This window comes from Hyperoodon ampullatus (genome assembly GCF_949752795.1).
Source record: "Hyperoodon ampullatus genome assembly, chromosome: 9".
Taxonomy (NCBI): Eukaryota; Metazoa; Chordata; class Mammalia; order Artiodactyla; family Ziphiidae; genus Hyperoodon; species Hyperoodon ampullatus.
Genome location: NC_136922.1, coordinates 79,993,861 through 80,008,284, shown reverse-complemented (window position 1 = coordinate 80,008,284; position 14,424 = coordinate 79,993,861). Strand labels below are relative to the sequence as shown.

Genomic DNA, 14,424 nt, shown 5'->3' with positions numbered 1-14,424 from the left:
GGTAGATTTTTAAAACATCCATTCTCTAGGATTCTATATCAGAGTCTCCTACTAGAACTAAAATACTGTTAAGATAGTAATTGGATTATTTTTCTGTTGCTCAACAGAAAACACCAAATTCTATTAAATTCACAATATTTATAACACGGTGACAGCAGCTCACATATCATACTGAGTGTTTGAATGTTAAGGTTCTTTCAAATGAATGCAGTCTTCTCACCCTCTTCATTTCGTTATTTCAGAAATGTATCCCTCCTGGTGAAGATGTGTGCATAATGGCATCTGGGGGAGATGGGTACTTGATAGCAGGCTGCACCTACTATAGTGACAGCTTTCTATTAAAGCACAGTTTTCTTAAAACTAAATATTTGGAATTTTAAAGATTGATCAAACATCAGATGCACAGTTACCCGTCCCCCCCCCACCGTCTCCCTTTTTTAAGCCCATTACAAAAATAATCACTTTTAAACACTTTAGAAAACAGTTAAGATCTCGTCACCATCATTTTACAGTTAATGAAATGGGATATAATAAGATTAATTTTCCCTGTTTTTTTAAATGTCTCCTGGGGTCGTTTGGAAAACTTTCCTAGATTTATTCCCATCTTTGCTGTAGGTGGACAGCTTCATCTGTAGGAAGGGAAGGACTTCTTTTCTCTTGAAGAGGATCCATTATGTTGCTTCTCACGGAGTATATGCTTCTTCCATGAAGAGCAGTTGATTATGAAAATGTATGGTGAACACGTATGGAACACAGAACTCAGCGTTGTCTGATTTGTCCTACTTCTGTACTAGTACTTCTAAGAGGACCCATAGAAGCCTTATGGGAATTGTATATCCCACAAATAGCCCAGCAAGAAATGTTGGAATATTAGAGCATGGTCAGGAAAGTTTTTTATTCCTCTATTTTAAAAGTTTTTAAAATTTAAATTCATTCCTTAACCTCAGGTTGGCCAATTGTGACCTGTGTGTCCACATGGGTCATGAACCAAGACTGGCTTTTATATTTTTAAGTGGTTGGAAAGAAAAAATCAAAAGAAGAATAATATTTTGTAATGTGAAAATTTTATGAAATTCAAATTTCAGTGTGCATAAGTAAAGTTTTATTATAACACCACTGGGCCCATTTGTTTCCGTATTGTGTATGACTGCTTTTCAGTTATGACTGCAGAGCAGAATATTTGAATAGAGACTATATGGTCCACAAAGCTAAAGCATGTACCGTCTGGCCCTTTTACAGATAGTTGCCAACACTTGCTCTCTTTTATTTACATAAATGCAGGTATTTTTTGCAAATAGTTTTCTTTAAATACCATACTTTTGTTTGTAAGCATAACATTAGAATAACTTACCCTTGTGACTTGTAGCTGCAGTATTCTTTTGATTTCAGTAGTATGTCATTTTCCTCTAACTGATCTGGGACTGAAAATTTAGTCTCTTACATTTTGATCTTGAGAGGGGGTCTGGGTTCTCCAGAGAAATAGAACCAATAGGAGACCATCTGTCTGTCTGTCTGTCTATCTATCTATCTATCTATCTATCTGAGATAGACAACTATCAGAAGGAATCAGCTCATGCAGTTGTGGAGGCTGAGAAGTCCCAGGGTCTGCAGTCGGCAGGCGGGAGTCCACAGGCCTGAGAGCCGGGAGAAGTCGGTGGTTTAAGTTTCAGTTCAAGTCCGAAGGCAGGTGGAGACCAATGGACCAGCTTGAAGACAGTAGGGCAGAGAGAGCAAATGCTGCCCTACTCAGCCTTTTTCGTTCTAGTCAGGTCTCCCAGCGGATTGGACAAGGCTCACTCGCTTGGGGAAGGCAAATTGCTTTACTCAGATGTTAATCTCATCCAGTAAGACCCTCACAGACACACCCAGAATGTTTAACAAAGTACAGTCTCTGGGCACCCAGTGGCCCAGTGGAGTTGACACACATAAATTAGCCATCACAGGGCCTAAATGTACTTTGAATCTAGTTGCTTGCACTTTTACCTTTTTTTCCCCCGCCTTAGTCCTCTTGAAAAGCCCCAGTTCATACGAATATTAGAATCGTCTGTTGATTGTCAGTTGATTCATTTAAAATTGCTGTCCAGGAGGAAAAATTTTCTTCTACCCTTCTAGGTTCCTCTGCCTGGTCTAAAAATTAAATTAACAGGAAACAGATTAACAGGAAATCAATAGTTCAATACTATGTATACATGGGGGAGACCCAGGACAACTGAGTCCTTAAATACTATCTTCCGCTAAAGACTAAAGAGGAGGGATGTAGGGGGTAGTGGTTTGGGACTTCAAAGGGGAGGAAGGCAATTCACGTGGAGATGGAAAAGCAGATGTTTGGTTAGTGTTTGCTGGGTCTTGCAGTGGCAATGGGACACCTAGAGGAATTTTAACAAACAGATTTTGCTAGGTTCCTCCCTGTCTACACATGTAGCTCATAGTACAGTTATCTGTGGTGATAGTTCCCTTACTGTTGTAGACCCTCTATAAATTCTTTAGGCAGCTAAGGGGGAAGGTCAAAGAGTCTTTTGAGCCTTGACTGTTTCCAGCTCAAAATAATTAACACACCAAAGAGACATTTTGGGTTGCAACTTTTGTTTCCTTACGTTGCCCTTTGGCCAGCACTGAGTTAAAAGTGGATTGAATGGAGTGATAGTTTTTTTATATTTTTGGAGTCTAATTGGTAGTATTTTCTTCTGGCTTAATTAAGTAGTCGTTTGTTAATAGTAAATGTATCAGTGAGTGTGTCTGTATACTTCATTTTTCTTTGTCCTTTCTGTCTTGGATGAGTGTTCTTTCTTTCTTTCTTTCTTTTTTTTTTTTTTTTAAATAACTGCATCCTTTAATGGCAGTAATACAGTTATTGGATTAAGAGACCACAGAAGGAAAGGCAGGTAACGTTTCTGGAAGACAGATATGGAGTAACAAAAAGGGGGCCGAGTAGAGTCATTCAGTGATCATTGTAAAAATACAGTACGTTATATACGTATTTGCACCATCAACTTTCAACTCTGAAATAGTATTTACACTATTGTTACAATCCTGGTTAGAGAACAGTTTTTCTTTCAAAGCTCGGTCTGATGGCAAATGAACATTTCGGGTGAATTCATAGTCCCATGAGGTTCTTAGGCTGCATAGTCTAAGAGGAGGGTTCCAGCTTCTATTTCATCCACAGATTTCAGTATTAAAAAAGTATTTAAATTTGCTTTTGCAAAAGAAAATTCTCAAAGGAGGGGAAAAAAAAAACCCGACCATGGCCACGCTGTGTATTCTTTCTTATTTTACAAACACTAAGGGCTGCAGCCCTCCGCTTCAAGGCCGACAGTGGTGGCTGAAGAAAAATCTCACTAATGATTGTTTAAAACAAAACAAAATAAAGCAAAAAGACACAAAGACAAACCAAACCGACCTGAGCATGGTGCACTTACCCTGTGGGGCTGCCTCTCCCGCCCTTGCTTCTGACCCCAAACTCAACGACGATTTCTCTTCTGGGGCAGGGCGTTTGGTATTGAACCCTCTTTAACCTCCTACCCCGAGGAGGTGGGAGGGGGAACCCTTTGGCTGGGACACCATGTTTCCTCATTATTTTCAGGAAGGAGTCAGGGCCCTTAAGCGAGGTGTCTGAGGAGGTGGGATGAGGAGGAAAAAGGCAGGAGACCGCGGCAAGTACCGACACACAGGCAGGAGGGAGCCTGGGCCGCACAGGCCTCGCTCAGTTCCCCTCAGGCCGCGTCCTGGGCCTCCTCTGGGGCTCTGCGGACAGGATGGGGCCTCAGCCAGGGTCCCCGGGGGAGGTGGGGGGAGCCCGGGCAGGCGTCTCTGCTCCCTTCCCGGCTCAGCGGGATGAGGAGAGCAGGACACAGGCTTTGGGTTCCACGCCCCCTACCCACAGTGGGGACTGACGAGTGTTCTAACGCACATGCTTAGTCATTTTGACAACCCATCAGAGCCCTAGAGTGGCTAGTTGGCAGCAGGGATTAGCAATTCCCAGAGCAATTTGCAAAAGCCAAATTGATTGACGTGGAATTTTGTCAGGAAGCTTCTTAGAGCATGGCAGGGAGCTGCTGGGAAGTGGAAGGGAAGTGGAATTGTTTATAGTATCAGCTTCTTACTTTCCCTTCACATGACCTTGGACAAATCCCTTGACCTCATCTATAATGCCATAGGGCTGTTGGGAAGATTACATAAAATAAGAATGTGTGTGACTTACTCTGCTGTTTGCATTATTTCCTAGTTTTTGTTAAATGGCAAGACCTTCCCCTCCTGGTGAATAATTGTTTTTATGGCTTATTTTGTTGATATAGAATGGGCCCTTCTAATTTACCTGATGTAGCTCGAGTCCACTTCTCAAGGAAAGAAAGAAAGTGTCACTTGACCTGTGTTTTTATCTATTGTCCTGAAGTTGATTGATTGATTCTAAGTCAATGCCTGTTTATTCAGGCCTGAATTTAACACAACTTCATGAATTAGACCAACGTAGACAGTTGGGCTAAAGGAAATGTTTAAATTATAAGAAATTGGAAGAAATCCGGTATGTCGATCCGAGACCCTAATGCAGGTTCTCTCTTTCAATCCCGGTTACTTACTAAATTAACGTTTATCCAGAAAGGTGTTTCCTTGCTCAGGGCAGCATGATGGCCCTGCTTGCAGTGGGCTCTGATGATTGTGCACTTTACATGTTACAACCTGATCTGGCTCAGTCATTGATCTATAAAACACTGAAACTTACTGTTTTGACCTAGACTACACTTTTGGGGGGCAAAATGTATTTTACAAATGTATTTCACAAATGTGCTATTAGGGTTTTTGTTTGTTTGTTTTTTAATCTGTCTTAAAAACACTCTCCTCCTACCATCCATATTCTTATTTTGGAAATGGCTCTAATTTCTATATCTCTACTTTTTAATGAATATATAAGAACAGTTATAAAATTTTCACCTGTTGCCTCTGAATTAAAGGGCTCTGATTTTCTAGCAGACCTTTTCCCTCCTTTTATTGCTGTGTTCATTTTCTCTGGACCTTTTCTACCTCCCCTTGATTGTTGGAGGTTCAGTTTGAGGTATATACCAGACTCCATTAAGGTGTTACTTCCCCCCGTCCCCCAAGATGATTCAATGTAAAGATTTTCTTTGTTTTTAATGTCCTCCTAAGAAGACAAGTTAGGAGTGATTTGGAATTAGCATATTGTAAACATGCTCCTTGATTTGCTCTCAAATATATTCAATACTCTTTCCTTATGCCCATTTACACTCTTTTTTTTTTTTTTTGTAGGAGTTTTTATTAATTAATTTATTTATTTTTGCTGTGTTGCGTCTTCGTTTCTGTGCGAGGGCTTTCTCTAGTTGCGGCGAGCAGGGGCCACTCTTCATTGCGGTGCGCGGGCCTCTCACTATCGCGGCCTCTTGTTGCGGAGCACAGGCTCCAGACGCGCAGGCTCAGTAGTCGTGGCTCACGGGCCTAGTTGCTCCGCGGCATGTGGGATCCTCCCAGACCAGGGCTCGAACCCGTGTCCCCTGCATTAGCAGGCAGATTCTCAACCACTGTGCCACCAGGGAAGCCCCCATTTTTTACACTCTTGAATCATTAATTTGCTTCTTAAGCAAACTAATTAAAAATGTGTCATGGCTGAGATTTGATGAGATTTTAATTTAGAGATTTTATTAAATGTTATTCTCTGAGAAATTTAATGGAAAACATGAATTTGGCTAGACCATTGTAGTTGCTTATATTGTGGTCTTACTAGTGTTAAGTTTAGAAGCAGGCTGGTTAGGCAGTCCAAACAAGGGGTAGGTACATGAGGCAGTGATTCTAATTGTACAGGTGTGACCTCCTCGGCAGGTGATGGGAACAGTGAAATAGAACATCAGGTGTCTGCTCAAGGGCTTATCACTCTCCCAAAAAAAATTATCGCAGGCCACATTCACATAAGAGTGATGTTATTTTGGAGTGTTAGCTGGGAGGAAAGGCATATATGTGTGTTTTGAACATAATATTCAATCTCGCTGGAAGTCAAAAGAGGATTTATAGCTTGTTAGGGTTTTCATTTGAGAAGCCAAGATTTTTTTTTTTCCTGCTTTTATGTGGTAATTTGTGGATACTTCGGTATCTCTTGTTTCCTTTTAGCGTTTTCCTGGCCTGTGGCTAAGTAACAGTGACTTTTCCTATTGTGTGGAAGGTGTTTAGATAACTAACAAAGGAAATCAATAATGCTCAGTTCAGTACTAGTATAAATATAAATGTTGATATTTTCTTCAGGTAGATTGAGCAGGAGGAAGGGAGTTCCCATAAGAACATTGGTCCTTTTAGATGCTCACCACCTCCACCCCCGATAATTCCTTATTGGTGAATAAGAAAACTGGATGTCTCACTCCCTTTCAGTGTCCTTCAGGAGTCTGCCATTGTTTTTATTTGAATCATTCTGTGCATTACTAGATCAGACATCAACATTGAAACATCAGTACTAAAATACAGTCTAAAATAAAGAAATATATATTTTTGATTGATGCAATTCATTAATCGAAATTTTCTTTTGAATACCTTTCCTGTACAATAGATTGAGTAGACTGTGGAAGCTGTCTAGCTGAACTCGAGCACGAATTTCCTATCAAACTCGTATACTTGCTTCCCCATTTTCCTTTTAAAATTTCACCTATCTTGAGTTATTTCTTAGGGGGGAGCACACAAACATGTACGCAGATTTTTTTTTCCAGTATCTATTTCTTGTTATTATTAGAATAATATCAGATTACAGTTTCTTCATTTGATGTATAACATACACCGTCAATAATGATGATTGCTGGAATATTTAAAATTGTAATTCTATGGGTCTGAATATGTTCTTTCACAAACTTAAATTGAAAACATGAAGAGGAAGAGGACCCCTGGTATTAAGATAAGTTGCCTTTCCTATAAGTGCTTATCATAGTGACACCTGAATTGTGTCATACTAAAAATGAAATGGCATCATATACTGGAGTGAGCCCTAGAGCAGGAGCCCGCAGACCTAAATCCTCACCCCATTTCTGCAGGTAATTTGTTCCCTGACTAGATAAGCAGCTTAACCTCTTTGGACCTCAGCTGAAAACTGGTGGTTTGGAACTAAATATCAAAAGTTTGTTACAGATGCGTAATCACTGAGAACAGTAAGGCATCATCTGTCCATGCTTGATGACAAGTTTTCCCTCCATCCTTCAGTTAGGGAGCGGGGGATAGAGCAGTTTTAGACACACCCTCCTCTCCGGAGCTTTTATGGCCCAGTGGAAGGAGACAGGCCCAGTGCTAAGAGCTTTTTCATTAAATGTTAATATTGGTAGAATACTTAGAAATGTCATGACATTTACTTAATTAGCTTAATATATACACTCCAAATCAAACTCAATCTAGGGAGGAATGCTCATTCTAGACCTAATGATGTTTGCCTTTTCTTTTGATTTTAGGAGCTTATTTAATGAAAAGTGCCATAGACTGAAAAACCAAACATGAGGGTAGCAGGTAAGATACTTAATTCAGTAGAAATAATTTTGCTTTTTGTATAACCTGTTTGTTTGGTAATGACTGAATGAGAGGGTAGATAATCATTGTCTATGTTGAGTGTGACTGAATATAACAAACTAAATCATTATTTAGCCTTTTTACTTTTTTAGCTAGTTGGCAAATCATAAATTGGACGTTTAGTGGGTTCTACATAAGTTTTTTGGGGACACTTCTGTTGAAATTATTTACGCTAAATATTTTAAGTTATGGTTTTTAATGTTTACGTTCTTATACATTAAGCTTGTTTGCCTAATAATATAAAAATATATATATGTATAATGTTCATATAAAGAACGATTTTGACAACTTAGGGAGGCTGATTTTTATTTTTGCTAAGTTCTAGCTTGTTGAGAAAAATGAATTGTGAAGTTTAAAAGCTTAAATCTTTCCTGTGTGTGTACATAAATTGAAACTAGTATATGTGAAGAATTCAGTAAAACGTGTTTTGCGTAAATGACTGTTGTATTTGCTAGGTCAGGTTTAGACTGCATAAGTGAGGTTATGTGTAAGGACATCTGTTCCTTAGGCAGCATACTGAGGAAATTAAAAAATACCATTTGGTGTTCATAGTATTAAGGTAGTTACCTTTATCAAAAGACAGATCCATAAATAACAGGAGAGGCTGAGACCTCTTCCTAACAATAGTGAAAACAAGTGTGATCCCTCCACCCTGCCCCTCTAGCACAGCCACTGTGTAGAAGAAATGCACACTTTACATAGAAATTCTACCAAGTAGTGTGTGTCCATCATAGGAGACAGCTTGTCATTTCTCAAAATCAAGATAGTCATTCTTTTAATTATCATCTCACCAGTAAAAAAATATTCTTATGGGAGTCTCTAAAAGTATGGTTCTAAAAGTACATTACTTAATTAAGCATGGTGATTTGAAATAAAGCAAGTTTCTATTTCTCATGTAATTCTACATTCATTCTAGTTGAAATTAACTTTGTCATCTAATCCATTTCTCTGATTTTGACTATTAATACCAAGGTTAATTGATGAGTAATTATTCACTGAGTGCTGATGTTATATTTGACACTGTTCTTAGTGTAGGTCTCAAGGGGACTGCCTTTAATGAAGGAATAAGGAAGATTAGCTATTTATTGCTTGTAGACTAATTAATCTCTTCTAATTAAAAAACAAATCCTGGTTGCTTTGAAATATCCTTATAGCCATTATTCTTACAGTGAGGCATTAATATCTCAAGTTTATGCTTTTTGGTTTGTGAAAAATAGGGACACACTCAGATTAGTACAGTCCATGGCTGGAAGTAGGAGGGAATCTCATGGGTGGAATGGGAACTGTGGTGTGCTGTGGGTCAGCCCCTCCCAGTCCAGAAGTGGATGGTGACAGCTCTGGAGGAGCCCCTCTGCAACAGGAGGTCCAGAGCTCTACCGTTATGGAGGCTCTGCTGGTCTTCACCCGCCTGCCCCTCTCACGGACCTTCTGCTTGTTCTATCACCAGTTAGTTTCTCCGCCTCTAAATTCTCTGTCTCTTAGACCTTTTGTTTCCTCCTATTTCCTTTGATGGTTTCTTATAATTGAATAGGTCTTAGTTTAAAACTAAATTCTGCTGCTAACTAGTTATGTGACCTTAGGCAAGTGATCTAAATTTTTGACCTTGTTTTCCTTATTTGTAAAATGAAAAGAGTATCTTGAAAGGCTGTGCAAATAAAGTTGTGCTAATAAGGCACTTAGATCTGTAGTAGGCACTCACTAAATGGTGTGTGCCATTTTATATACATGTATGTATATGTAAATATGTTGTATATTGTTTAGTGTAGGCTTAGGTTTAGCTTGGTGTTGAATTTAGTCCAGAACTTTTGTGTATTATAAACTTGGTATCTTAATCACTGTGATATTTCAGTCTTGAACAACGAAGGTTTGGTATATCTGCTTTAAGGGACAGGGAAAGATTATTTGCACATGCCCATGATTGCTAGAAAATGAGATGTTAAGACTGTCATGTGACGTATAATCTTCCAGCCCTTGGTCTTAAATGATCCAGAAGGAATATGCCACCTGTTAACCTTTGGCAAACATTTGTTGAGATTATTACTATGTAACAATACAAGGCACTCTACTAGATCTTGTGGGGGAAGAGTTCAAAGCCTAATGGAATTTTACTCTCTTATGTGCTGAAAATGTAGGTGACTTGTAGTCACTCTTTTTAAATTTTTTTTCTTTCTTTTTATTCAAACAGAAAGTCACAAAAATTATAATCATCCTCATCAGTTCACTCAGTCCCATGTAATTAATTTTTTTTTCATCTCGATCTTTTGTTAGCACTTTTATGAATTCATCAGTTTTCCATTAGAGTTCTGAAAATGCTTATTCATTCAGTTCAGCAGTATAGTCAGTTCCCAGAAACCTGTACTTGTCAGAGTCTTTTTCATGAAAACAGGAAGCAGTTTTGGAAGGGGGAGAAGGAACAAAACAGGAGGCGGGGTAGGAATTGATTGGTTTAGTAGTTAGGCTTCCTCCTTGCCATCTCATTTCTATACTTATAGAGCCTTTCTAAATAAAAATGAGTAGCTCTGAGAATCTCCTGCTTCTCGGCATCATCAGCCCTTCTGAGCATCATCAGCCCTTCTGAGCATCATCAGTTCATTCATTTCCCTTCCCCGTAAGGATACAGTCCCAGTCTCTAGGTTTATGAAATTAGGATGAACACAGTTCTTTTTTACTCTTCCTTATCCGGTAAGTTGAGTTTTGGTAGTTTCCCTGAAGAATGTGGTAATTTGATGGTAGTGGAGAACCTTGCAAAGCACTGGGCTCTGTCAGGATCCCTGGATTCCTGTCCTTGTGCTGCCACTAAGATATCTGTAATCTTGGGCAGTTGCCTCACTTGTGGGCTTTTGTTTCCTTAAGGATAGTGAAATGACTGCTGATCTTTTAGATCAATATAAATTAAACTTTTGGTAAGAGAGGGGAATGGAGATTATATAGGCAAATATTAATATTGTTTCTGAATAGCCTAATGAGTTGGCTCTGAAATTCTAAGAGTAAGAAGATGATGTTTCTTTCCTGTCATTTTTCATGTCCTTTCGTATCTTGTACTTTTTCTTTCCTAGATTTGCTTAGCTGTGGAGAAGAAAGGCAAGTGATGATTCATATTAAGCAGTTAATTAGTTAGTAGCAGTGCTAATTATTTGTAAGGCACTCAGAAATAATTAAACATATAAAGGTACAGAAGACTAAGAGTCTGTTCACAGAGCTTTCCATGTAACCGTGTTAAGTGTGACAGGTGCCGAATTCAGTCCTCCAGGAGTGGGGAAGGTGTGTCTTAAACTTTGGTATTAAGTATGAGGGGAGGTATTTCGTTGTTCACCATACCAGGAGTGCTTGTGTGCTTCAAGAGATATGTGGGTCGGCGAGGACAATAAACCTGTTACATTTCACTTGAGAACTCCTTGCCGAGTGGACCCTGGTCTGTTGCCTTAGTATCTCTGGAAGGTTCAGTGTTTTTGTATCCTCTCTGTCTTGTATTGCCCGTTATCATCAAAAAGGATTGAGAATGTGTCATCCCACATACTTGGTGGCGGCGTTCCATTAGCCTTGATACTTTTGTGTAGTCAGCCAGAAGTTGATAGTAGGTCATTTTTTTCCATGAGAAAACTAAGCAGATGACTCAGGCAGTCCTGTGTCTAGGTTGCTAGACAATCTCATAATTGTTTGATCAGAAAAATCAATCAAAATAGATTGTTGGTACAGTTTTTGTTGTAACTCAAGTAAAATTAAGATCCAGTAGATAAGAAGTAGATATTTGTTAGTCTTAAGAATTTTTTAAATACACTTAGTTTTTCATGGAAGTGCATAACTAAAAGTTCTGTGGGCTCATAAGCTCATGTTAAATTATTTCTGCCCTTTATCTAGGTGCTGCAAAGTTGGTGGTAGCTGTGGCAGTATTTTTACTGACGTTCTATGTTATTTCTCAAGTATTTGAAATAAAAATGGATGCAAGTTTAGGAAATCTATTTGGTAAGTTTTATTTCTTTTTCCCTTTCTTAAATTTTATTTGTGATGAGATTGTCTTTAAATTTTTACCAGTTACTCTGCTGTTTAGGCTGTCTAGAAAAGAAAATGAAATTATATTGGTAAGTGATTCATTGGAATATTCTAAAATGTACAATAGAAAATCTTACAATTAATTCAATATAAAGCATGAATCTTCTATTCAATGTTTTGAATATATTTAACGGGGCCTATTTTATGCATGCCTAGGGACATTATTCATGGCATTCTAAATGCACCTGCTAGACGATATCACACCCTATTTGAGTTGGCTGCTTAAAAACTTGGAACCAAATCTAACCCTCAGTTAGCAAGTGATTAGGAGTCATGATAATGCATTTTAAATACCAGCCATAGAAGTCCATCTTGCTTTCCTACCCTTATTTTCCTTCTGCACCATTTTTCCTTTTAGCAATTTATTTGATGCTATGTTGTAAATGTACCACTACAAGCTGCCTTAATTCAGTTTTAAACAAAATCTTTAAGTTGATAAAATAAGTTAACATTTGAAATGTTTGAATAAGCTTTGGCTGAGCACTGTTTAAAGTATTAAAAAATAACTCATGAAAGGTCAGACTCTGAAACCTAGAAACAGTATTTTGACCTAGTAGGCAGAAATCGAATGAAACACCTTGAGATCTCTGGAATAGTTGGTGAGTTTTGCTTTCCATAAATTAATATGAGACCGAATACATTCCCTCTCATATCTAGTTTCAAGACTCCCTTAAACCAGTGTTTCTCAAACTTCGATGTCAAAGGAATCTCTAGGGAATCTTGATAAATGCAGATTCTGATTCGGTGTCTGGGATGGGGCCTGAGAGTCTGCATTTCTAACAAGATCCCAGGTGATGCTGATTTCCCATCCATGGACCATATACTAGGTATCAGGCTTTAGACAGTTCTGGCATGTAGTCCTCAAGTTTCTGTATATTTTCATTTCTGTACATTTTCAGGTGACTTTCTTACAATGACGACTTAAGTACTTCCTTGTATTGCACTGAATTCTGCCTTTTATTCTCCCAAGTAATTTCAATCCACTGATCTTGCTTCTACCTCCTGGAGCTCTCTTCCACATTAATGGTCTCTTAAATAGTTAATTTGTGGTTATTCTCCTCCATGCCATCTTTTTATAAGTTTTCATCTTATCAAGTTATAAAATCCTCCCTTTGAACCATTCTTCTTAATGCACTGTTTATTTTCCTCCTGTCAGTTTTTTGGCACCCATCTTAAAATGAAGTATCCAGGATCGAGCATAGAATAGCTGTTGCAAAGTATAGTGAGAATTGTCTTGACGTCTCCTGGGCTGTGTGCGTCTGTTACTGCAGAGGGCCAGCCTGGGGTCCTTTGAGAGCACAGCTGGTTTTGGTTGAAGGATGGGGCACAAAAACATGGAAGACATTGAGGACTTGTTCAGTGTTGCTGTGGAAACAATGTGCTGTAGCTAATTCTTCTAAGTAAGGTTGATGGTAAGGGAAGACAACCGTGGGGATGGTAGCTTGAGGCAGAAGTAAGTTGAACATTTTTTTCTTTTTTGAAGTAATAGAGAGGTTTTCACTTCTCTATAGGCCTCGGGCAAAGAGTCAGTGAATTACAAATCAATGGGAAGAGATTAAACAGAGAGAATAGGATGGTCCTGGAGAGAAGGGAGCCACGGATGGGACCATTGGTACAAATGAAAAATTACTTTGGGAAAAGGCCCACTGTTTTCAGAGAGAAGAGGCTGGGTGTGGCCACAGTGTTTCCCTGGTTTGGATCTTCATCTGTAGTCTGGGTGGTTTATTTGGACATTACAGGGATGTTCTTGGGTCTATTTCTTATCTTTGATATCTGCCTATGTCACAACTGCCAGAGCAATTCTCTTAAAACTCTTGAACCTTTAGTATTTCAGTGGAGAGTAAAATCTGAACTCCCTGCTAGGATGGCACTCAGTCCCCAGCCTGCCTCTACCTTCCCCACCTGTACTCCCCACCCTTCCTGCCCTCCCTCCCCCCCGCTGGCTGTGCCCACATGCACGTGATCTACAGACACAAACCCTGTCCTGTCCTTTCCTACCTCAGCCTCTGTTCATGCTTCCTCACCCCGCGCATCTTTCTCATCTCCCCTTCATCTGTTAATCCTTCTCATTTTTCAAAACTGCATAAATGCCCCTTCTTGGGAGAAATTGTATTTTAGTCTCCCTCTTTTCCCTGTTAGAATGTTTCTCCTTTTTCTGAACTGTCCGTTATAATGCATAGTACTTATATCTCAATTTGGGCTGATTTTATTCTGCCTTACATTATAGAATTTCTTTTATTCTTTTTCATGTATTCGGCCTCCCTTACTGGAGAACGAACGTTGAGAGCAATAATATCTTAGTGACTCACCTAGCATCTAGCGCTGGGTCCTGTACATTATAAATGCTGATGGAATGGAAAATGAATATAGGTAATTGAGGATTAGGATTTTTACATGGGGAGGAGGAGTATTTCAAAGTGGGATTCATTTAAAGCTGTATTAGTTGACAAGCCACTGGTCATCAGCTATGAACAAACACTGAGCTCCTTTAACTAGGATAGCCGTCTTTCTTAATTTTCGTTTTGATTTTTCCTAATGTTACAGATGTGCAAGTTTTTATTGTGTATGTTTTAGGTATTTAATTTAGGCATTCTTAGGGCAGATGGCTTATTTTGTTGTCATAACTGAAGTTATGACAACTGAAGTTATGTTTTGTATCCACGAAACCTTATTGGATTCCAATCTATTGAATTGGTGAAAATTTAATTTGTGTGGTTATTTTTAATTCTATTTCAGAATAATTCAGCAAAGATGGAGATATAGTTGTGTTTAGCATCTAACTTAAGTTTAACTCGACATTAAGATTGTTTCTATAATCAGTATCTTAGAGAGACC

At 38.8% G+C, this 14,424-nt stretch overlaps 1 protein-coding gene across 1 annotated transcript in view; it reads left to right on the top strand.

The window, feature by feature from the left end:
- Window positions 1-3,752: 3,752 nt before the first annotated feature.
- FAM3C (FAM3 metabolism regulating signaling molecule C) overlaps window positions 3,753-14,424 on the top strand; it is a gene marked incomplete at both ends in the record, with an annotated part of 36,603 nt that continues 25,931 nt past the window's right edge. Inside the window, 2 exons of the mRNA XM_079711841.1 lie at window positions 3,753-3,879; window positions 11,398-11,502. Coding sequence (XP_079567967.1) covers window positions 3,753-3,879; window positions 11,398-11,502 — 232 coding nt within the window. The remainder of the gene's footprint in view (window positions 3,880-11,397; window positions 11,503-14,424) is intronic.